We start from the raw sequence: 26,124 nt of genomic DNA, 5'->3' as shown, positions 1-26,124 counted from the left end.
CCCCTCGAGCCTGCTCCGCCATTCAATAAGATCATGGCTGATCTGATCCTAACCGCCAATCCACTATGACAGGACTATCTCCTGAATCTAACAGAATTAGACACATGAAACAGGAGCAGGATCAGGCTACACGGCCCCTGGGCTGAAACAAAAGGGAAATACAACTGCTCTATTGTCCAGAATGCTAGGTGATTTAGACCCATTCAATTCTTAAACAGATCCCATTCAAGATACAAAAGTCTCTTCTGCAGTTTAGATGTATCCACACAATATACAAACAAATGCTAATAGCATTCAATTGCTTTGTAAACAAAGCATTGTCCTGTGGTAACGTTTTGTCTCCATTGAACCTTACTTCCAGACACAGAAAGCTGCTTTCCAAGCCCCTTTGTCTTCGGCCATGTGGTGCGACAGCCATTTTTATCCCTGGAAATTTAAAAGCACAACGCCCAGGGATTCTTTAATCAAAAAAAATTAATCTTCAGAACTGTAAATTATTGCGAATTCTTACAAGTCCACATCGCATGAATAAAATGACTAGCTAGAAGCTAGCTGTTCATAACGAAAACGACTAGTTATTAATGAACATATCATGGTACCAGCATTGGTAAAATCTGCTGAATATTGTGAAATGCGACATGGAGAATTTGAAGCCACCGGAGGGTTTGAAACTCACGGGGAATGTCGACTGCAATAGGCGGACTTTCAAACAACAATTCGAACTCTACATTGCTGCCATCGGATTCAGTACGAAGCCAGATGCAAGGAAAATAGCGTTGCTGCTCACGGTTGCAGGCCCACAGGCGATAGAGGTATTTAATACATTTGTTTTTGATCAAGAGGAGAACAGAAAAAAATTGGACGATGTGCTAAAGAAATTTGTTACACATTGTTCTCCCAAAAAGAACGAAACCTATGAGAGGCACATGTTCCGTTCACGGACACAGCAGCAAAATGAGACTTTTGATAGCTTTGTGACCAATCTAAAACTGAAAGCACAGACATGTAATTTCTCTGAGCTGAAATTATCCATGATTCGTGACCAGATTGTGTTTGGTATTCATGATAAAAAGGTCAGGGAACGTCTGTTGAGAGAAACCGAACTAACATTGGAAAATGCTCTGAAAATATGCCAAGCCAGTGAGCTAGCTCAAAAGCATGTGAAGACTTTCAGTGAAAATAATAATAATGCGATTGTAGTACGTGATGGTGCTGCTGTCGGTGCTGTGTCCTACAAAGGAAAGAAACGTGGGCAGAACAGAAATGAAAAGCAATCGGAGGAAGGAATTTTTAATTGTAAACGCTGTGGTTACAAACACCAGTCACGACAATGCCCAGCATTTGGAAAAATGTGCACAAAATGCCATGGAAAGAATCACTTTGCCAAACAATGCTTTTCAAAAGTAAAAACTAAGAAAGGGCAATGAGCTAATGTGATTGAGGACACTGATTTAAGTGATACATTTTTTGTAAGAATGGTGTCATGTGACAACATAGAAAAGGATACAGAAAATGGGCAGCCCTCAGGAATGGACAATGCTGAACATAAAGTTAATGCAGTAAAAGAGGACAAATGGATAATGCCACTGCAGGTAAATGGAGCATTAGTTACATTGAAACTAGACACTGGGGCAAAAGCAAACTTAATCAGTATGGGTGACATTAAAAACATGAAAGAAAAGCCCAAAATACAGAAAAAGTCAGTACTACTGAAGAACTATAATGGACAGAAAATAGATAGCTTAGGTGTATGCAGACTTAAAGTGACAGTCAAAGATAAAGTGCATCATCTCATGTTTTCTGTTGTGGCTGAAGGACTTGATTCACGACTAGGTGACAAAGCTTGTGAGGACTTAGAACTGGTCAAGAGAGTCTACCGTATAAACTGTGCCATAAACAGACCAGATGACTTGGTGGATTCTGTAGTGAGTAATTTCCAGGATGTGTTCAAAGGATTTGGAGTTCTACCATTCACTTACAAGATCCAGCTAAAGGAGGATGCTCAGCCAGTGGTACATGCTCCACGGAGAGTTCCAGCACCCCTGCGTGATCGGCTCAAGAAAGAACTGGACTGAATGACCACACTAGGAGTCATCAGGAAAGTCGAAGAGCAAACAGACTGGGTTAACTCCATGGTATGTGTAAAGAAAAAGAACAATGATCTAAGAGTATGCATGGATCCAAAGGACTTAAATTCAAACATAAAACGTGAACACTGCCAGATTCCCAAGTGAGAAGAAATCACCAGTGAAATGTCAGGTGCCAGATACTTCACAAAGCTCGATGCCTCACAAGGATTTTGGCAACTAAAACTGGATGAAGAGAGCACCAAATACTGTACCTTCAACACACCATTTGGCAGGTATTGTTTCCTCAGAATGCCTTTCGGGATAATATCTGCATCTGAGATCTTTCATAGAGCGATGGAACACATAATTGAAGGTCTGGAAGGAGTTCGGGTCTATGTTGATGACATCATCATCTGGGGCTCCACACTGAAAGAACACAATAAGAGACTGACTAAAGTGCTACAGAGCATACGCCAGAATGGACTGAAGCTCAACAAAGCCAAGTGTCAGTTTGGCGTCCAGGAAGTCACTTTCCTAGGAGATAATCTATCTGGTAAAGGAATAGAGCCAGATATGGAAAAAGTAAACGCCATACTCAACATGCCCCGACCCACTGACAAAAAAGGAGTGCTACGCATCATGGCGATGATAAACTTCATTGGAAAGTTCATTCCTAACTTGTCAGCCAAGACAGCCTGTCTGCGAGACCAGCTACATAAAACAAATGAGTTCGCATGGACAGAAAGACATGAACAAGAGTGGATGAACCTCAAAACAGTGCTGACAACCACACCTGTACTCACCTTCTTTGACCCAACAAAGAGAATCAAAGTGTCAACAGATGCATCAAAAGATGGCCTAGGCGCAGTCTTGCTACTGGCAGAGGGTGAAGATTGGAAGCCTGTTGCCTATGCCTCCAGGTCTATGACTGATTCTGAGTGTCGATACGCCCAGATTGATAAGGAATGTCTAGGCTTGGTAGTTGGACTAGAAAAGTTCCATGGCTACATATATGGACTTCCCACCTTCACGGTTGAGACAGACCACTGCCCACTGGTTGCCATCATAAAAAAGAACCTGAATGAGATGTCTCCAAGGATTCAAGGACTCATGATGAAGCTGCAAAGATATGACTTTGAACTGATCTACACACCAGGCAAACACATAGTGTTAGCAGATGCACTATCCCGAGCACCCACAATGAGTCATGTGAGCTCTACTGAAGAAGACGTGGATGTTTATGTGAGTATTGTCACTGCTGCGCTGCCCGTGTCAGACACAAAATCAAAGCAAATAGCAGAAGAAACAGTAAAAGATAGTGTTACAAACAGTAATAGAGAACATTCATCATGGTTGGCCAAAAGGTTCCTGTCCAAAGTACTTTCACATCAGGTCAGAATTGAGTGTCGCAAGTGGACTATTACTAAAACAGAACAGAATTGTCATTCCACAGGTTCTACATCGAGACATGCTCAAAAGGATTCATGAGGGACACCTTGGAATTGAAAAATGCAAAAGGAGAGCAAGAGACACTGTTTATTGGCCTGGCATAAGTAAGGACATTGAGAACATGATAGGCAAATGTGAGACATGTCAGAAACACCAAAACAAACACGCAAAGGAACCAATGATAGTAGCTGACTTACCAACAGCACCATGGCAAAAGGTTGGTATGGACCTTTTTCATTTGAATGGTAAAGAATATCTAATAGTGATTGACTACTATTCTAACTATCCTGAGATGGCGCTGCTCTCAAGCACCACAGCAAGCAGTGTCATAATGCATGTGAAATCCATCTACGCCAGACATGGAATTCCCAGGATTGCCGTTAGCGACAATGGTCCGTGCTTCAACTGTAAGGAGTGGCAACAGTTTGCAGCACATTATGACTTTCAGCACATCACATCCAGTCCTTTGTATGCTCAGTCGAATGGTAAGGCAGAGAAAGGTGTTCAAGTTCTCAAACAGCTACTGAAGAAAGCAACAGAAAGCAAGTCTGATCCTTATCTCGCCCTGCTGAGCTACCGAGCCTCACCTTTAGACTCTGGTTCTTCACATGCTGAACTCCTAATGGGTCGCAAGTTGTGCACCACGCTACCCTGCTGTGCAAAAGAAAAGCAGAGTAAGGAACTGAGACAGAGACTTCAACTGTTAAAGCTGAAACAGAAATCATACTATGACAAGTCATCCAAAACTCTGAAACAATTGACAAGGGATGATGTTGTCAGGATTGAGGATCCAGATGCATGGAACAGGAAAGCTACAGTTCTTGAGGAAGTAGGACCAAGGTCATACACTGTTAGAACTGAGGAAGGACAGATTCTCAGGAAGAACCGCCGTTCCCTCCTGAAACACAAGAAACTATCCAAGAGCAAATTGATGACAATGCCGCAACTGAATCTTGTCAATCACCACCAGAACAATCTAACACAAACGCACATACAGGCTCTCATGAGAACACATCAGACTTACCTGTGCTGAGAAGATCCACACATGAAGTAAAAAAGCCTGATAGACTTAATCTTTGAGTACAAAGAAAACTATATTGAAAATGTATTGACTGTTGTGAAGATGTTCATGTCGTTATGATTGATTGATATTGATTTTGTTTAACCTCAAAGAAAAGGGGATGTAATGATCAGTAACCTGTCATTCTAGAATGGTACACTAGGTGGAGCTGTAGAGCTGTATGTTTAAGAGTGGGCTACCCACGATGCACTAGGCTACCCACAAGGCAGTAGTCAAGATGGATGCTGTACAAGTCCACATTGCATGAATAAAGTGACTAGCTAGAAGCTAGCTGTTCATAATGAAAACGACTAGTTATTAATGAACATAACACTGATGACATGGCCAACAATGGTGGAGCGATTAAAATCAGGGATGCTCAAGAGGACAGAATTGGAGGAGCGCAGATATCTCAGGGGGGTTGTGGGGCTGGAAGAGATTGCAGAGATAGGGAGGCCATGGAGGGATTTAAAATCAAGGATGAGAATTTTAAAATTGAGGTGTTGCTTAACTGGGAGCTGATGTAGGCCTGCGAGCACAGGGGTGATGGGTGAACGGGACTTGGTGCGAGTTAGGACACGGGCAGCCGAGTTTTAGTTGACCTTAAGTTTACAGAGGGTAGAATGTGGGAGGCCGGCCAGGAGTGTGTTGGTGTAGTCAAGTCTAGAGGTAACAAAGGCATGGATGAGGGTTTCAGCAGCAGATGAGCTGAGGCATGCCTTTAATTGTATGCATCCTTTTAAATTTCACTTTCCTGCTCCCACTAATGTGCTCCATACACTTCTGCAACCTGATCTGAGACTAATATCACAAATGAGCTGACACAGGAAATTTGCCTGCTATAAACACATTGTGGGGGAACAGATCATCTGCCCGTTTTACACCCCACCAGATTTTACTTCCCATTGACTTCAGTGTCCAGAAGGGCAAAGTTAGTTAAAATGACTCCCATGTTATAATTTTGCTATCATTTTTGAGCACCCCACTTTTAGTGTGGGTGGTGATTCTCTAGATCTCCCACCCCAAGCAGTACCTCCCCATCTTTCTCACTGCTATAGCTGTATTTGCTTTGTTGATATCCCTACTTTTATAAGGAAACAATTTATTCCAGAAAAATAAGGCTGGCTTTTCCTTTAAGGAGCGGAGTAGCAGTAGGGTGGGGCATCCAGCCATACCTTCAATCCCGCTCATTTGCCTGGCTTGGGGATCATTGACAGGCTCCTGGAGGGATTCCCAACACCAAACGGGAGCTCACCATTGTCCCCAAGGAAATCCCAGTGATGCTGCAGTGGGACAAGAGGTTCCCAAACTACAGTACCACTGAAGGTCCCGGTTAAAATTTGGGCTTTCAGCAGTTAAGTGCTGGAGGCACAATGAAAAGCGATGGCCCTCTCCCTTCATTGGGGAACCTCAGGCCATTACCATCACTTCCTCGGGCCTACTGCCACTTTCCCCATGACGGTCCCAAGAAGCAACGGCAACTGGTGAAGATGCCAGGAAAAATCTGCTATAATTTACATGCAGAGGGCAGGGAAGGAGTGGCCATTGGTGGTCCCGGTGGGGGCAGGGAGCGAGAAATGCAGGTTGGGTGGTCTCACTGGCTGAAACGTTCATCATTCTCCATGAAACTTATTACAATTCAATAGAAATTGAACTCAAGGCTCTAGAAATTCAATTGCGCAGCATCCATTTTGAGTGCCAAAAACAGGCACTGCAGGGCTGAATGTGACGTGCAGCATTCAGTCCACACATTAATATTGGGTAAGGGGCCCAGTAGTCACCAGGTCATTAAACTGGCATTAAGCTCATTGCTTATGAAGATTAGGGTTCTAACGCCTGTTTCAGGCCCTTTGTGAAATTGGTTGGCAACTGATTGAAGCCTGCACTGTGCAAGCTGCAACCACTTTTGTCAGCTTACCCTTAAACCTTTTTACTTACACTTTTGCTTCTCCCGGTTCCACAGTCAGACTGTGGGTCACTGCTTGCCTGTGCTCACCGCCCCCCAACCCCTTTCTAGTGTCTCCCCGAACCCCCTGCCGACTCAGGTTAGGGCCTTGGCAAACATCCCAGCTGAATGACTCACTTCCCCCTCCCCTCCCCCCCCACCGCCCCCCATGACCGGCGAGCTATCTCCAGGTCACAACTGGTGCATGCAGCTCGCCACTAACAAATGAGGCAGGCGGCCCAATTTACCATGGTCCTGGTGCCAACCACTTTAAGACACTGGATCAGCCCACTTTGGGCACGATCCATTTTCTGGGCTGTGTTCTTTTTAAGTGGGATCCATCGGCATGGCGAAAGAACAGGTCACAATAAAGTGTTAGGTCTTACAATTTCTTTAATTTATATTGCTGTATTCCATGATAACATTATTAGTATTTTATAGCATTGTACTTTAACAAAAAAACTTCAACATAATACATTTTAAAAAATCTGTAAATGCAGAAGCACGCAGGGACATTGTAGCGATTTGGGCATAGACACCAAACAGGAGCTCATCAGTGATGCTGCAGCTGGTCACCGAAAACAATGCTGCACGTGCACAGAGCAACATCTGATGAATCAGAGCAATTGTGCTAACATTGGAAGGGACTATCTGTGGGTCTTCTCATGCTTGTCCACTGTAACTTCGATGGAAGGGCTATGGGAGCCCCAGGGAAATTGTGTAAGCAGTATCTACATTGTTTTTTCTGGGGTTTTCGCGGCTGTTCCGTCAAAGTTACGGCAGATGGGTGGTAGAACCCCATGAAAATTCACCCTCGTTGTTTTTAAAGAGAGACATGCGACTGAACTCAAGATGATAACATTCAGCCAGATTGATGTCTTCATGGACTTAAGATGACTAATTTTGGACCCTTTTAAGGTTTTTGTTTGTGATTATGGCTCATCTCTAACCAGCCAGGTTTAGGTCAGCCAAGTAGCAGAGATAAATAGAAAAAACTGGGAATGTGGAAAATCTGAAATAAAAATAGAAAATGGTGGAAACATAAACAAGTCGACCAGCACCTGCAAGAGAATGATAGGTTAACATTTTGGATATGACCCTTCATCAGAACTGACATGGTAAAGAAGAAGAGACAAAAACAAAGAGGGGAAGGGAAAACAAAAGGCAGAGGTCAAAGGTGCTAACTATTTTCATAAAAAGGCTGCTTCTTGATTTCTATTGGTTTTACTCGAGGCCAAACAAATTACTGCAGCAACAACTAGAGCAGTCCTATTGCTAACTCCTAATAGTGAACTGCTCTGTCCGCTACATCTGATAAGCTGAGTTTGGGAAAAAAGGAATAGAACTGTTGTGAGAGAAGGATCAATAGAGGATTAATGACTGTAATTTCAGTGGGAAAGCTGTCTAATTAAGCAGTATTTTGGCCAAAGATAATCTCAGAGATTTTGTGAAAAGTTGGAATGACTGATGAGCTAACCTTTTAGGAACTTTACCAAATACGACAGGGTTCAGCAAACATGTTCTTAGTCGAAAGCCTGTTAAACTAAAGATGTACATAAAGCAGTGCTTTTCACTTAAGCTTCTTTCAACTATAAATCCATAAACTTTTCATTAATTTTGCCTCGACTGAAAGCTGTTTGAAAATGAACATTGCCACCTTGGGCCTAGAATCAATCATGAGTGGGTTTGTGATGATTCTTGTCTGTTAGGTAATTGTTTAAAAAAAATACTGTTATGTATCAATAATGCCAACCGTGTAATATCCTATTAATCCTATCAATGTCCTTGGTAAGCTAATCTGTGCCTGTAAGATAGCTTTTTAATGGTTTTCTTAGTTTATTTTTGATGACTTTTCTCAATCACAGTGAAAGATGGTGCAGTCATCATGAGTTTTGCATGTTGCAATGCTTACTGATAATATTGTGATTAACATCTGTCTGGAGCCTTCCCTTTAAAGAAAGGAGAGGAGTATGCAATGACTCAGTGGGCTAACACGCTGAATAGATGACCCGTACAGACCAGGACTGTCCCACGTTCAATCCCTGGTGTATGCTGTATTAGCAGTGGCAAGAATGTTACAATCGGCCTTGTGTTAGTGAGAGAAACGATGGCTATGGTTCCCACTCTTGATTTATCCAATGACCCCTGCTGTTAGTGTATATCCGTGAATGTTGGGTGAGTACAGGATTGGGCTTGATTGTGGTGACTTATGTGGTTGAATAGCTTGCTGCCAGGGCTCACATATGAAGAATGGGTGAGGCACTGTAGTTTGACTGCTATGTTATGTCATCATTCATTTTATTGCCTTCATTTTGTATCATATTTCTTTTCAAACCATTATTTTTAAAATTGACGACTTCATGGCTACCATCAGCTTTGTCAGATCCCTATGACTTAAAGATAGTAAAAAAAATACTTAATAAGCTCCCTTTAAATTTAATACTTCTGACAAAAAGACATCGATGTGAGTGAGAATGGGTGGTAATGTTAAAATGCTATGTTGCTCTGTCTGTTGACGCTTCCAGACATGCTCCTGTAGATTCAGAAAGTTCATCAACGGTGAACTGTTTGATGGTGAATCCAAAAGTCTCAGTAGTTAAAGAACAGTGCAATGATTTGAATGCAGATTATTACATGTTTGCACTACTAATTAAATATTCATTTATTCCATCCTTTTTCACCATTAACTCTGGGTTTGCAATAATAACTAGATCTCCCAGCAAGATTCATTTCCCTCTGTAAGATTACAGGAGTTCAGATAATTTAGATCCATTTTAATGAATCTCATAAACACAAATCAGAGGAAAGTATTTCATGACACATTCAACAAAGAGTTCTTATGTTAACTTCATAGTCTGGATTCCCATTTATTGACAGGTTTTTTTTCATTTTTAATACAACACAGTGAAACAGTGATGCTGAATACATAAGATATATAATAGTATAAAAAGCCATTTACCCATCCCGAAAAAAGACACTTACAGCTGACATTAAGAACTATTTGAAAATAAATATGAATCAATAAATACAAAACAATCACTGCACAGCCCTGAACTCTTTGATTGCCATGGTTGTGTGTGGGGCAAGGGATGCATTGATTTGAATGCTTGATGTGTATTTAATTGATTGTGACCCCCATAGCAGCCAAAGGGATATAGCAAGAAAATGTAAACATAAATAATCCATTACATATGACCAGTTATGTTCATATCTGGAGTAACACTCTCCTCCTGCTCCCTGGACCTCTATCCACCACACGGTTAACAGGGAGAAGTCAAAGGGCTTACTGACTAGAAGCGACTACAGGAAGAACCTTTGATCAGTATGCTATACTCACTAGAACCATGCGTTAAGCCAAAAAAGAGGCAACTGAGGAATCGTAATAGCTCAGATTTGGGGGAGAAATAGGTTGTGTTTCCCTGAATATCAACACATGACCTATCTGTGCCTGCCAATCACAGCTCCTTTTACTGCCAAGTTGCTGTGCAAGTCATTTGTTTTAACAGTTTACAAAGGTCAGGTACAATGGCCAAATGGAGAAACTGCACAAAAGAGGTGCAGTGGCACAAACTAATTACAATGGACAGAACATTTAAGTTTGAATGAAAGTACCCTTTGAGGGTGTCTTTAAATCACATTGGGAGTACTCCAGCACAGAATCTAGACCATAGGCCTTATTGAAAAGTATGATTACGTTTAACTGTAGGTAATAACAGGAAATAATAAGTCAGGTCAATTATGTGAATTTAGTTTCTTTTCCTGTTACTTAATTTCTTTAGTTGGCAGCTAAAGGTCAGAGACAAGAGACAGGAAGAAAGAGAAAACTCTTTAAGGATGTGGAACAATAACATTTTCTAAATAAAGGCATTTAAAAAGATCAGTAATTACAACAGCCTGAAAATGTATTGAGTAATGTTAAAGGCAAACCTTTATAACTATTTTAAAAGCCACTTTTCACTCACATTTCCGTACAAAAGTGAGTTCTGATTTGTGTGAGTTAAATATTGGTGAGATGGCTGTTTGTTACATCAGTGCACAGCCCAATGACAGGTTGGCCCCAAGGGGAAGCAGCCTTAAAATCAACAAAGGTTTCAGTCAGTCGCTGAGTTTTAAAATACTGAGTGAAACAACCTTTGCTGCAGGTTTATTGAAAGCTACAGCAAACCACAGTAGCTCTGTAATTAAAAACTTTCCCCATCTATAGGTGGAAGCTGAAAGAAGCCGATTTCTGAAGATGTTTTGTCCATTGAACCATTCATTTGGGAATTTTGAAGCAAGTTTGCATCCTCATGGTAATGAATGATCTCTGCTCTTCACTGAGTTTCTGGTCTTTATAGCATTGGAGCTAGTGGAGGAGAGGAGGGTGAAAAATGGGATTGTTAATGCACAAAGACCATTGTACTGATCTTAAGCTTCACTGCAAAGACATACAGAAGTTCAAACAGGATTCTTTCACAAGTGTGCTTCTTAAGCTTCTACCTGTCTATCATATTTAATTTAAGGGTAACTGTGGACCACTGTAACTTCATAAATTGTTATTCATACACTTAATGCACATAACACTGAAATGCTTAACGATGGTACCTTGGAACTAATGGTGCTCTAGTGCTCCGCTAACGTCTGTAGGTCCCAGGCTTTATATAATAGCAATAACCAATGAGAATGCATGGATTCATTGGCAATTAAGACATGCCCAGAGTAGACTGGTTTATGTGATAATCAACACACATCTTATTCAATATCCCTAGATAAAAATACCTCATGAACATTAAAATGCAATTGACTGAGAAATTAACCACACTTTTGATTATATGTAGTCCATTAATGCACACCTCTTCAACCAATCAGGAATTCATTCATGGCATTATACAATATGTATATTAATGCTGATGTCGCTCTGGCAGCAATTTCAGGTAAAAGTCACATCACTTTTTCTCAATATTTCTATTTCTAGCATTCTACTACAATTCTTAGTTTTCTATACTAAAAATAATCCCTCTTGATAGGGTTTATAGAAGTTTGAACAGCCCTGTGCGTGGCAGCATGAAAACCAATCTATAGGAACTCCCTAACTGTAATTCTACATTTCCATTACACAGCTTTTAAATCTACATGAACAATAGCTTTTGAAAATCCCACGCATCGACTTTGCTCAGAACTGCGTTAACAAAACAAAAATGAAAAATATAATTAAGGCTGTTAAGAATATTGCAGATATTTTGGCCCCTGTTACTTGGATACAGGATTGTCAGAACAGTCCAATTTTCAATGCTTTGTAATCCTGGTCTCCTACTTGAAAGGATCAAGTGCAGCAATATTTCCTTATTAGACAGATAGTGATCCTCTTTGGAAAATGAATGCAAAAGGTGAAGGGTCTTTCTGGTTCAGAAAAAAGATTAAGTCAGCAGAAGGATTCTCAACACAACCCTCAAAATAGGGAAGATATCAAGTTCAGCAATGAAGTATAGTACCAGTCTTGATAAAGATCTTGAGAAGTATTTTCTTGTTTTTCCTTTTTTAAATCTGGAGTCAAAGTCCACTAGGGCATCAAGCGTGCAGATAAAAGGCCTATACGGAATGGCGCACCAAAGAAAGACAAAGGACTGAAATACAGATGATACTGTGTATCATGGGAGCTTCACCCTCTCTCATTTATAATCTCCACTCATGCTCAGAACAGACGACTCTGCGAAAATCAGCCATGATTCACGTGTCTCAGGCAGAGAGATGCCTGCTTATTGCTGGGTTCCAGCATTACAGCCCACTAGTTGAAATCTCATGTTGCTTCTGTTACAATCACACCCACTCTTGCATGGATCGCTTGCAGTATAGTATGTGGCGTGGCGTTCCTTTCCTCTTAAATTGAACCACTGTGTAGACCAACACCAGAACGCACAAGGCCAAAGTACAAGGGATAACAATGGCTATGGCATTCACAGTGCTGGAAGTGTTATCAATTTTAATCACAATGTCAACATCATCTTGTGTATCATGCCTGTCCTTGTCTCCAGTTTTAGTTCGGTCACATCCCATCCACTCTTTAAGTATTGACCTTGGATAGTTCGGCTCCACCCTGAGTTTATGGTTATTGAATTTCCAGTACTCCTTTCCTTTGTAAAAAAATGTATACCCTGGAAATGTAAAAACAAAATTATTCAGTCTCACAGGTTATCATAAAAAAAACAGAATTTAAAAAAAAAAATTAATTTACGGGATGTAAGCGTCGCTGGCACGCCCAGCATTTATTGCCCATCTGAGTGGCTTGCCAGGCCATTTCAGAGTTAAGAGTCAACCACGTTACTGTGGGTCTGGAGTCACATATTATGTCCATCTGACTGGGCCTCGGTTTAAAATCTAATCTAAAAGATGACACCTCCGATATGCAGCACTTTGTCAGTACTGCATTGAGATGCCAGCTTAGATTATGTGCTCAAGTCTATGTGAAATGCCTTTGGACATTATATAAGGCACTATACATGTGCAAGTTGTTACTCAGAGGGATAGAATACAAGTGCTACTGGTTAATACGAAGCTTGTCTCAAGCACTGATTTGGCACCATCTGAAACGCTGTATGAAATTCTGGTCATTGCAATACAGTGAGAACAATCTGGCTTTGGAAAGAGGGTTTAGAGAACAGCAACTAAGCTGATACTCTGGATTTGGCAATTGAGGTTTGCGAAGAGACTAAGCAGGTTGCGATTGGAGAAAACAAGGTTCAGGGGAGACTTTATAGAAGTTTTAATAATTCTACAGGGAATAGATAAGCTAAATTTAGTTTTTTTTGTCATAACCATAAATTCTGTATCCAGGGGGCAGGAACTTAAGCCTTCAAAAAAGGAAAAATGAACAGACAGTATAAATTTGACTAGGTAAACACACGGGATAGTAAATATGTGGATACCTGCCCATGAGATAGTAGAGATGGATGGTGTTGGCAAATTCAAGATAGACTTGGATAGTTTTTTTGGTGAAAGAAGTTATTGAGGGGTATATCAGACAGAGTACAATGTTTTATTTTTTAAACTTTGGATTGGCCAGATGAACCTCAATGGCCTTAATGGTTCTATACATTCATATAATGTGAAAAGTCACTAAAAAGATAAAAATTAAGGTAAATGAGCTCTCCAATGAAAGGGGAAGCAATGAAATGTGAACAGGAGAATCCTGCCGGGAAATTTCAGGAGACAGCTCAGGTATGAAGTTGTTCAGACAATGAGGTGAAAGGTACCCAGGAGGAGGATGAAATATTCAGGGTGATTTGTGATCTGACACTTCCAGCATGGATCAGTACTTGCAGGAAGCAGATCTCAGGAAACTGTGGCCACACAAGCTGTAATTTGTTTTCTTGTCCATTAAAATTAGCAACAACTTGTATTTACATAGCACCTTTAACGTAGAAAAATAACCCAAGGCGTAGTCGAAAAAATGGAGGCTGAGCCAAAGAAAGAGATCTTAGTAAGGTTGACCAAAAGCTTGGTCAAAGAGGCGGGTGTTAAGGGGGGTCTTAAAGGAGGAGAGGGATGTGGAGAGGCGGAGGGGTTAGGGAGGGAATTTCAGAGCGTGGGGCCTAGGCGGCTGAAGGCACGGCTGCCATTGCATGGGCTGCGCACCTATTATTTCACTCCCTGTGAACACCATTCCACTGTGGCAATGCTGGATTGCGGAATCACTCGTACTGTTCCAGAAGTTTGAATTGACTTTGTTTGGAGGGGTACTGGAGGCCAAAAGTGGAAAATTTGGAATGAGCATGTGAGAGCAAACTGAAATGGCAAGCATCAGGAAGATTTAAGATCATGTTGATCGACAGAATGGAGATGTGTGGCAAAACATCAAATTGTAAGAGCACATGAGCATTATGTGCTTTGGGGGCAGATTTTCCTTTTGAGCACTTGAGCATAAAGCATCGCTTGGGCACAGCACATAGAGGAAATATCAGGTGAACAGGACTGCATGCCTGTAATGGAGCCCATCTAATTTTCCGTTCATTCATTTAAATTTCCGAGGAAGAAGATTTGTGCGAAAAGGTGAGCTGCTGGAACTAGTCAGGCACAGCTAGTATTTTGACTCAAGAAGTTTGAGACTGCAAGTTTGGAGCCTTAAATATCATCCCAAGACTTCTATCCATTCAAACTGTGGTGATCTCAAACCTGGGTCTCAGACTTGACCTGGGACCTACGGCTAAGAGTGGTGGCGCTTTACAAAGTCTAACCTTAACTTTCAGTGCTAAATTTGTACATTTTAAAGACAATAAAAAGTTATTGTTAAAATTTAAGGTAAAAAGCCACAAGGATTTGAAACCCAGTGCAATATCTTGTTTGTTCTGTTTATGAAAAACGCTTAAAAAAATCATTTACCTGAAACTTTGATTGAATCAATATACAGAAATGTACAAGTTTGAACAAAATAAAAACTGCAGCAGTTGATCATCTTTACATTTGATCTTACCACTTTCTTTGCTGACAAAGGCCCCTTGTGGAGACGTGGGGATTCCTTTCCATATTGAAATAGATTTGGGATAACCACTGTCTACACGATATGTTTTTTCATTGTACCTCCAGTACCTTATAGGCAGAAGAGAAAAAAATGAATGTGAACAATGTGATGTTCTAAAGCTGGGTTTAAATAATGTTTTCAGAAATTAGAGTCCTAAAATTGAAAACTCTGCTCCCAGAGTCTTGCTCATCAGGAGCATAAATTGAAGAACTGGGTGTGGAGGTCAGCGCAGCCAATTTCAATTTTCCAGTCATTGATTTTAATTGGAGGGCCTTGCGTCTTAGGAGCTGGGGTTTTATCTGCCATGATTGGTGATGGCAGGTGAGTCACTTGTTTTTATCTCCACCTTTAATGCTCTTTTCTCCAGCTTCACTGCCTCCCATCTCAATCAATTCCCCAGTACAGCTCCCTTCTTCACTCCATCAAGTTCAAGGGGCACAAACTGCAGATCAATCTCTACAGGGCCTCACTCTCCTCTACCTAAGTAGCTATTCTGGGATCATCCTGGAGAGCAAAGACAGCCCCAGGCTTCTTTTCTCTGCAGCAACTGCCTCCTAAAACTCCTTTCCACATCCTCTCCACCTTCACCTCTAACAACAAGTACAAGGAGCTGATCTCCATGATAGAGACCATCGATTCAGTAGCTTCTCCCACTTCCCTCTGCCTACTAAATCAAACCTTCCCAAGTTCCATCCCATGCTAGCCTTATACTGTGGCGGAGACCACATAGGGACAGTAACATAATTCACTATGTATAGCCAATGTTGTTATCGCTCCACGTTATGTACAGAACTTGGTTGGGTTATCGGGGCAGGGTCCCTTTAAGAGTTGTCGATTGTGTGATGACGTCATAGCCCTGTGACGAGGCCGAGTCCCTCAGTCCATGCGGAGAGTTAATAAAGCTAACACGCATTTTTCTTCGCTGCTATGAAAGTCTCGCAGTCTGTTTATTTCCAGCGACTCCTACATTGCTGACCCCGTTTCTCTTTTGGACATTTCCAAAGACTTTATCCGAGATGGCGATGAACGCCGTTTCTCTCAAATTACCGGAGTTTTGGGAACGGCAGGCTGCCGCTTGGTTCGTCCAGGCCGAGGCTCAGTTTGCACTCCGGGACATCACCGCGGACGACACGAAGTATTATTACGTCGTCTCTGCTCTCGGCAGCTCCACCGTGGCCAGAGTCGTGAGCCTGCTCGAGGACCCCCCGGAGCACCACAAATTTGCGACGCTGAGAACGCACCTCCTAGAGACTTTTGGACTAACTGAACCCGAGCGCGCACGCGAGCTTCTCTCTCTACCCGGGCTTGGCGACTCCAAGCCCTCAGAACTGATGGACCACATGTTAACCCTCCTGGGCAAGCACAAGCCGTGCTTCCTCTTCAGAGAACTGTTCCTACAACAGCTGCCAGGGCAGGTACGGTCGGCTTTAGCCAACTCTCATATTAGTGATTTCCACGCCCTGGCCAAGGAGGCCGACAAATTTTTCTCCGCCGGGCAACAGTACTGCGCAGCCATGCGGGACCCTGCCCCCACCGCCACAGCCCAACGGCGGCAGCCCCCAAGCATGTGCTTCAACCACGCGCAGTTCGGCCCCAACGCTAAGAAGTGCCGGCCCCCGTGCAGCTTTACCGCGTTGGGAAACGCGAAGGCCCACTCATTAGCTATCATGGCTGTCGGCCGTTCAGGTAGTCTGTTATTCATTACGGACACTGACTCTGGATGTCGTTTCCTCTGCGACACAGGTGCCCAGGTGAGCGTCCTGCCCGCGTCAACCGTAGACATACAGGGGGGAACCACGGCCCCGCCCTCGAAGCCGCCAACGGCAGTTCCATCCGTACTTTTGGGAAACGGAGCGTGGCGCTGTGTTTTGGCGGGCAGCGCTTCGCTTGGGACAGCGAAAGTATACACCCCCCTTCTCGGCGCTGACTTCCTCTGCGCCAATGGCCTTTTGGTGGATGTCAAGAACCGACGTCTCGTCAACGCTGAGACTTTCAGTTCGCTCCCGTGTTCGCTCAGTGGTTCCGGCATGACGAAGTTGTCCAGCGCACTCTCGGCCTCCGACGAGTTTACCCGCCTCCTCGCCAGGTTCCCCGACCTCACGAAGCCCACTTTCTCGTCCGCCACCACCAAGCACGGGGTAGAACACCACATCCCGACCACCGGTCCGCCTGTCTGTGCCTGCGCTCGGCACCTCGACCCGGGGAAACTCACCATCGCTAAAGCCGAGTTCGACACGATGGAGCGCCTCGGCATCATTCGCCGGTCGAACAGTCTGTGGGCCTCGCCCCTCCACATCGCACCGAAACCAGGCGGTGGTTGGCGCCCGTGCGGCGATTACCGGTGCCTCAACGACGCTACGACCCCCGACCGCAACCCGATTCCACACATCCAGGAATTTTCCGCCCGCCTGGCCGGGAAAGTTGTTTTTTCTAAAGTGGACCTCATTCGGGGTTAGCACCAGGTCCCCGTTCGGCCGCAGGACGTCCCAAAAACCGCGGTGATCACCCCGTTCGGGCTGTTCGAATTCCTCCGCATGCCATTCGGTCTCAAAAACGCCGCTCACACTTTTCAACGCCTAATGGACACCGTGTTACGGGACCTGCCATTTCTGTTCGTCTACCTGGACGACATTCTCATCGCCAGCGCCTCCAGGACGGAGCATGTGTCCCACCTCCGGACTCTCTTCGAACGCCTCAGCCAACACGGCCTAATCGTCAATCCGGCCAAGTGCCAGTTCGGGCTGTCCTCGATCGACTTTCTCGGGCACCGCATCACGAAGGATGGGGCGGTGCCACTGCCGTCGAAAGTGGAGGCCGTGAAGGATTTTCCGCGACCCCTCACCGTGAGGGCCCTGCAGGAGTTTTTGGGCATGGAGAACTTTTATCATGGTTTCGTTCCCCGGGCAGCCCAGCTTATGCGGCCCTTTACGAGGCCCTCAAAGGCAAGCCCGCCAAGCTCGCCGTCGACTGGTCCAAGGAGATGGCCAATTCTTTCACGGACACGAAAAGGGCCCTGGCTAATGCAACCATGCTGGCGCATCCGTTGCCCGATGCGCCGATCGCTCTCACCACTGACGCTTCGGACTATGCTGTCGGCGCCATCCACGAACAGTGGGTCAACGGCACCTGGCAGCCGCTCGCCTTCTTCAGCTGGCAGCTCCGCCCTAACGAACGGAAGTATAGCACCTTCGATCGCGAGCTTCTCGGCCTCTACCTCGCCGTCCGACACTTCCGTTTCCTGCTGGAGCCCGCCCGTTCATGGCGTTCGTGGACCACAAGCCGTTGACCTTCGCCATGGCCAAAGTTTCCGAGCCGTGGTCGGCCCGTCAGCAGCGCCAGCTTTCCTTCGTCTCTGAGTTCACGACGGACATCCAGCATGTGGCTGGGAAAAACAACCCTGTCGCCGACTGTCTCTCCTGGGCCATCGCCAGCGCCGTACACCTCAGCATCGACTACACCCGCATGGCAGCCGACCAGGCCTCCGACCCAGACGTCCAGGCCTGCAGGACGGCTGTCACGGGCCTTTTGTTAGCGGACGTCATGTTTGATGATGCCGGCACCACGCTCCTGTGTGACGTCTCTGCTGGGCAGCCACGCCCCGTCGTGCCCGACGGGTGGAGGCGGCAGGTTTTCGACGCCGTCCATAGCCTTTCCCACCCGGGCAGGAAGCCGTCACAGAAGCTGGTGGTGGCTAAGTTCATCTGGCATGAACTCAAGAAGGACGTTCGCGACTGGGCCAATACCTGCGTGGTATGCCAGCGCTCGAAAGTGCATCGCCATACTAAGGCCCCGTTGGCGCCTTTCGCGGTGCCCGAGAGGCGGTTCGACCATGTTAACGTGGACCTGGTGGGGCCCCTGCCGCCCTCCCACGGGTTCACCCACCTCCTCACGATGGTCGACAGAACCACCCGATGGCCGTAAGCCGTCCCGCTGTCGTCAACAACATCCGCCGATGTGGCTCGGGCGTTCATCAACACTTGGGTCACCTGGTTCGGCGCCCCATCTGATGTCTCCTCCGACCGGGGGCTCCAGTTCACGTCGGAGCTCTGGAACGCTGTCGCCCAAGGCCTCGGGTTGAGACTCCACCACATATCACCCTTAGGCTAATGGGCTATGTGAACGGTTTCATCGTTCCATGAAGGCCGCGCTCCGGGCCAGCCTCCGGGACGACAGTTGGATCGACAGACTCCCGTGAGTCATGCTGGGACTCAGGACCGCCCCCAAGGAGGACCTCCAGTCCTCGTCCGCCGAGCTCGTCTACAGGCAGCCGCTGCGGGTTCCCGGGGATTTCGTCCCCAAAGCCACGGACCCTTGGTCCGCAGCCCGTCAGCGATCCGCCCTCCTGGACAACGCCAAGGTTTTCGCGCCGGTGCCCACGTTGCAGCACGGTCTCCCTCAGTCCCACGTTCCGCCCGACCTTCATGCGGCGGAGTACATTTTCGTCCGCCACGACGCCCACCGGGGACCTCTTCACCCACCCTACGACGGACCATTCTGCATCCTGGAAGCCGGGGACAAGGGCTTCATGGTGGATGTCGGCGGTAAGCTTGACTACATTTCCGTGGACCGTCTTAAGCCGGCCCACCTGGATCTGGACCGACCCGTTGGGTTGGCTCAGCCCCCGTGGCGGGGCCGACCTCCGGCTTCTGCACCCTCAGTCCACCACCGAGCGCCCGGGGACCCACCTGCGACCCCCCAGTCCCCGCCCTGGACTTAAGGAGCCATTTCGGCCGTGTGATCCGGGCCCCTCAACGACTGACATTGCCAGTTCTAGTGAATTCTGGGGGGACGTATGTGGCGGAGACCACATAGGGACAGTAACAAAATTCACTATGTATAGCCAATTTTGTTATCGCTCCACGTTATGTACGGAACTTGGTTGGGTTATCGGGGCAGGGTCCCTTTAAGAGTCGTCGATTATGTGATGACATCATAGCCCTGCGACGAGGCCGAGTCCCTCAGTCCATGCGGAGAGTTAATAAAGCTAACATGCGTTTTTCTTTGCTGCTATGAAAGTCTCGCAGTCTGTTTATTTCCAGCGACTCCTACAATACCTTATTTTCTCTAGTTTCACCACAATCCCTCTTAAGATCATCATAAGGGTTACCTCTTGCCCTCTCAACCTCATTTCAGCTAAACTCCTGATCACCTCCTGTCACCCATTTTAGCTGATATTGTAAATGGTTCCCTTAGGTTGGCTCAGCTGTTATCACTTTCCCCTTTCAGTCAGAAAATTGTGGTGTCACATCCTATTTGAAGACTTGATTACATAATTCAGAGTGACACTTTAGTTTAACACTGAGAGGCCACTGCACTATTGGAAGTCTTTCAGATGATAAACCAAATCCCTGCCTGCCTGCTGAACAATCCCATGGCACTATTCAAAGAAAGGTATGTAATTTTCCAGGTGTCTTAGTCAACATTCGTCCTTCAACCAACATCACTAAAACAGATTAAGTGGTTATTTGTCTCATCATAGGATCTTGCTTTATGCAAGTTGGCTGTCATGTTTGCCTAAAAAACAATTGTGAGTCCATTTCAAATGGAATTCATTGTCTGTCAAGTGCTTTGGGCTGTGTTTCTAATATCAATTTCTTCTTCCTGATTTGTAGCCAGGTGTGAGGAACTTGGATGAATGCACTGACTCAATCATTGAGCTAATTCTGTGCAGCTTGCACTTGTGCTTTTATTGAAGTGTGGCTTCCAGTCTCAAATAGGATCTCCCTCCTTTGGCGCACCTCCAGCGGCAGGACCTCCAATTCTTCAGCATCAAAAGTAACTGTGCTGCCCACATATTTCCACTGTACGATTGTGAACAATGGGTGTAGTTTGTTGGCTTTCTGCTCCTGATTGGAACCCTCACCCAACGACAGTGCCTTTGAGAAATTTGGGCACATGCCGTGCACAATTTTCTGACCATTTTATACTAATGGTTGATCAATCATACCCAGCGTGCACCTGAATTTCTAATACACGCTTCCTGCCAGGAGCATAAAATTATCAAATCACCCCCAATTAGTCAAGTTTTTCTACCATCACAGTTGCCTTTTAATGACGAGTTGCAGCCCTATAAGAGCTGCTGCCTTGTTGGATTTTACACTTCCCTGCCAAGTGTCCTATGGGCCAAGGTATTTGGGCAAGCTTTTCATTTGCTAGTAGCCTACACAAATTAAAAAGGAAAGTCTTCTATCAGCAAAGTCTGCGCAAGCCATCCTCTGGGCTGCTGGTGCATACGAGCTTGCACCACAGGTCAGCTCAACCTATTTGTGGAAAATCAGGACACAATTATTATCACTTAGCTTCAAACTATCAAGCTGTCACTTTAATATTACATACATTTTTGTAAACTTTCTTTTAATCTGCATTTATTTTCCTTTCACTCTTTGGAATAATTTTTTCTTTGGCTTTTTTTAATGTCATACCAATTTTTGCTGCATTGTATGCCTTCATTTTTATCTAGCTTTTGCTCTTGTTCCTTTGTTTTGACTCCTTTGACTTTAGTTTCCTTTTCTTATATTTTATGTATTTTCATCTTTGAGTATTTTCCTGTTTCTATTGTTCTCATTTTCCTTTCTTCCAGTTGCTTTTTCTTTTACTCAAATATTAGCTAGCTCTTGATTGCCTGTTTGCTTCCAGAAGCTCCTATTTTACAACAGTTTATTGTCACTGCATCAAATAAACACTGTCTGATTAGCACAAAAAATCTATACTAAAACAACACAACATGGCAATAGCCCAATATTTGGTCTACCCCAGGTATATTTTTCACTGTGTGACTGATGTGAAAAAAGGTCTACATGAAAAGTATAACACCACAGTGATATGGTGTCCTTCTGTAAAAATTCAGTTGTTAGCGCCAGCCGCTAGCGCCTTAGGAGGAGGAGAAGTGGGGCGCTAAGCGGCTAGCGCCCGGGCGCGGCGCGATCTGCGCCTCTCGCGAACTTCTTAAGATTTAGCGGTGGCGCAAAACTGTAGCGCCCGCTCAGCTGCGTGCACAGATCCTGACATCATTTCATGGTGCAACGCCCTTGGTGCGCCCCGAACCGGAACTTCAGTGCCGCCGCCCTTATGTGCGCCTGGCGCCCCCAGTGACTGGTAGAGGGGAACGGTTCCCAGTCGCTGCGGGGCGCGGGGGGCGCTAATTAAAGGGGACTCCTCCTGCAGTATAAGTGGCTGCCATTTTGTTTCACTCCTTCTTTGTGAGAGACGGATATTTGGAGAGAGACAAAGGGAGAGAGCTTTCTGGTTTGACTCAACGCTCGCACAGGTACTTGTGGCTTCAGGCCAGAGCTTTGCACTTGGATTTAATGTTCAGTGCCATAGCCTTGATTCGAAACATATAATGGGGGCTGCAATGGGTGGAAACGTTGGCTTACTGCATTGCATTCAAAGGGCTCAGAGACGCCGTGAGAGAGTGCCAGTCATGGCCAGATGGAGAAGGGCCAACAGGCGTCGGCACAGGAGGCCTTACCCACCCAGGGTATACCGCCAGCAGTTCTCATATCTGAACATGTCTGAGGAGCAGTGTGTTCGAAGGCTGCGATTCAGAAGGGAGGTGGTCACTGAGATCTGCCACCTGCTTCGCAGAGATCTGCAGCCACAGCTGAGGAGCAGGACATCTCTGTCGGTGGCAGTGAAGGTGAAGGTGGCTCTCAACTTCTATGCCACCGGCTCCTTCCAATCCGCTACTGGGGACATTGCCAACATCTCCCAGTTCGCGGTACATTGCTGCATCCGCCAGGTGACCAATGCCCTTTTCAGAAGGAGACATCAGTTCATCTCCTTCCCCATGACCCTGGACAAGCAGCAAGAGCGTGCAATGGGATTTGCAGCATTAGCGGGCTTCCCCATGGTGCAGGGCGCCATTGACTGCACGCATGTGGCTTTGCGGGCACCTCTGCAGAATGCCGAGGATTACCGCAACCGGAAGAGCTACCATTCGTTCAACGTGCAGTTGGTGTGTGACCACAGGCAGCTCATACTAGCTGTCAATGCCCGCTTTCCAGGCAGCAGCCACGATGCCTTCATCCTGCGCCAGACTTCTGTGGCAGACATTTTCGAAGCCCAGGCTCACCCACGAGGATGGCTTCTCGGGGACAAAGGCTATCCTTTGTGCACCTAGCTGATGACCCCGCTCCGTGCGCCCAGCACCCCTGCGGAAGAGCGATACAATGACAGCCATCAAGCAACCAGGAACATCATTGAGCACACAATCGGCGTGCTCAAGCAAAGGTTCCGCTGTCTGGATCGTTCCGGGGGAGCCCTACAGTACTCGCCTGAGCGAGTCTCCCATTTCGTTGTAGTGTGCTGCATGCTGCACAACCTGGCTATCCGCAGGACTCAGCCACTGCCAGCAGACACTGGCGGACCACCAGAGGAGGAGGAGGAGGAGGAGGAGGAGCACCAGCACGGGAGGGAGGCACAAAGTGCAAGGGCCATCCGTCGGCGACTTATTGCAACTCAGTTCTAGGCCCCCACTCAGGGAATGGCTTGTGCCAATGAAAGAAGATGAATGTAGCCACTCCGCAAGCCCTCAGCCGGTCAAGGCAACAAATACTTACAAAAGCAAACATGGACAATGCGATTAAAGAAAATTTTTTACTGTGCAAACTCTGTGCCCTTCCCGCATGACAAACTAATTGAGAGAAACCCCCCAAAAAACAGTCAGAGACATAACTGGCTCTCACAACCTTCAGAAAATGCAAAAAGCAGTTAAACAAAAATGACCATGATCCTCGGCCTTTATAAAAAACAAACACAACAGTCTCGGCCTTCATATATAAAAGAACACAACAGTCTCGGTCTTCATATATAAAAGAACACAACAGTCTCGGCCTTCATATATAAAAGAACACAACAGTCTCAGCCTTCATATATAAAGGAACACAGCAGTCTCGGCCTTCATATATTAAAAAACCCTCTCGGCCTCATATATAAAAAAATAATTTGGCCACACCTTCTACTTTTTCCCCTGCGAGGGTGATCCATCTCGCTTCCGCGAGTGGCCCCTTCCCGCCCTGCAGCTCCTCCTCAATGGGACCCCAGTGGCTGCAGCAAGGCTGGGGAAAGGCTGCTGAGGGTCAGATGGTGAGATGGCAGATGCCCTTGGGGGTCGGTTTGGACCAGCTCTGGGCCTGGAGGGGCCGGCTGCTGACTGCTCCAACTCTGCTTGGGCGGCAGCAGTCTGTCCTACGGGTGGTGGCAGCTGCAGTGGAGGAGTGACAGTGTTGGCTGCAGGAATGCTGCCAACCTGACAGAGCACAGGCACTCCCTGGTCGGCTGATACACTGGCACTCGCACGGGCCAGCACTGCAGCATGCACAGCAATCTGCTGAAGCACAGACTGCTGGGCCGCTGTGGCGCAGCGAGTGCCCCGGCGATGCCTGGCCGATCCAGCGAGGGTGGCAGCAGTTAGTGCCCATGTGGCCCTGGTCTGTGTCTGCATCACACCAGCCAGTGAATGCACGGCACGACTGAACACATGGCTGGAAGCCGCCTGTGATGCAGCGAAGTCCTGCTGACTCCTAGCCTGTGCTGCCGCGAAGTCCTGCAGACTCCTGGCCTGTGCTGCACTGAATTATTGCAGACTCCTGGCCTGTGCTGCCCCGAATTCCTGTACACTCCTTGTCAGTGACTCTATGGAGTCAGGCATCCTTGCCACTGCAGCCATGAGCTCAGTGTGCCTGTGCTCAGCCTGGGCGCCCATTTCAGCAAGGAGCCGCACCTCCTCTGCACTCACCGTAGCAGGACTGGAGGACGCACTCACCCTCCAGGGAGAAGGCCGCCGAGCTTCCCCACCTCTCCCACGTTGCTGCAGCCCGCTGGGCCACGGAGCTTCACTCTCCTCAGACCCTTCCCCCCTGCTCCCCTCCAGGGAAGACGTGTCCCCATCATGGCCATGGGCTGCCTCGGCTGAGGGTGTCACTGATGGGCTGGCTTCCTCTTCCTCCTCCTCGATTTCCGATTCAGTCCCAGTGCCAGCTTGATGGCCCGCCTCCTCACCTGGCGATTCACCATCTGAAAGCAGGGAGGCACAAGAGTTGCTTTAGAGTGAGGACAGGGCGGCAGCGAGGGAGGCATGAGCGCTGCTATGCACTGCATTGGTTCGATAGTGGCAAAGGATGCTGGTGTGAGGCGCAAGTGGAAAGAGAGAGGTCAAAAAGGTGATGCCCTTACCATTGGGGCCCAGAACAGGGTCGGCATCTCCACTGGCGATGGGGCCAATCAGCCGGCCTGCCATAATGCACTCCACACGCTGCTCCAGGTCGCTGAGCTGTTTGAGGTCAGGACAGCCTCCCCCGGTCTGTCGCTGCTGCCTTCGGTTGTGGGCCAGCTTGCCCTGCAAGAGAAAGGACGGCCTCTAACTACAGTGTCAAGCCCTGATCTTGCCTGCACTGCCTCCCATGGTGGAATAGCACTGACAGTGTGAAGCCCTGATCTTGCCTGCACTGCCTCCCATGGTGGAATAGCCCTGACAGTGTGAAGCCCTGATCTTGCCTGCACTGCTTCCCATGGTGGAATAGCCCTGACAGTGTGAAGCCCTGATCTTGCCTGTACTGCCTCCCATGGTGGAATAGCCCTGACAGTGTGAAGCCCTGATCTTGCCTGCACTGCCTCCCATGGTGGAATAGCACTGACAGTGTGAAGCCCTGATCTTGCCTGCACTGCCTCCCATGGTGGAATAGCCCTGACAGTGTGAAGCCCTGATCTTGCCTGCACTGCTTCCCATGGTGGAATAGCCCTGACAGTGTGAAGCCCTGATCTTGCCTGCACTGCCTCCCATGGTGGAATAGCCCTGACAGTGTGAAGCCCTGATCTTGCCTGCACTGCCTCCCATGGTGGAATAGCCCTGACAGTGTGAAGCCCTGATCTTGCCTGCACTGCCTCCCATGGTGGAATAGCCCTGACAGTGTGTAAAGTCCTGAATGTGCAAGTGATTTTCATGACAGTCTCATAGCTGCTGGATGAGGGCTGGGCATTAGGGCTTTCAGGTCCGTTTGGCCATAAAGTGAGGTGCACATGCAGGGATGAGGAGGATACTGGAAAGGGTACTCACCCTGACAACCCGAGTGAGGTCGTTGAACTTTTTTCTGCAATGCACAGGAGT

General features: G+C 46.6%; 1 protein-coding gene across 1 annotated transcript in view; it reads right to left on the bottom strand.

Moving 5' to 3' along the window:
• Positions 1–9,374: 9,374 nt before the first annotated feature.
• Positions 9,375–26,124, bottom strand: part of mmp16a (matrix metallopeptidase 16a (membrane-inserted)) — a 326,220-nt gene continuing 309,470 nt past the window's right edge. The window contains exons 9-10 of the mRNA XM_085992713.1: positions 14,970–15,085; positions 9,375–12,654 (exon numbers count right to left, since the gene is read on the bottom strand). Coding sequence (XP_085848839.1) covers positions 12,320–12,654; positions 14,970–15,085 — 451 coding nt within the window. The 3' untranslated portion in view covers positions 9,375–12,319. The remainder of the gene's footprint in view (positions 12,655–14,969; positions 15,086–26,124) is intronic.

Source organism: Somniosus microcephalus, chromosome 7 (assembly GCF_052327205.1).
Source record: "Somniosus microcephalus isolate GS21.2 chromosome 7, FLI_Smic_1.0, whole genome shotgun sequence".
In the NCBI taxonomy this organism is placed as follows: Eukaryota; Metazoa; Chordata; class Chondrichthyes; order Squaliformes; family Somniosidae; genus Somniosus; species Somniosus microcephalus.
The sequence above is the reverse complement of the archived record's forward strand: the minus strand, read 5'-3'. Positions and strand labels throughout refer to the sequence as shown.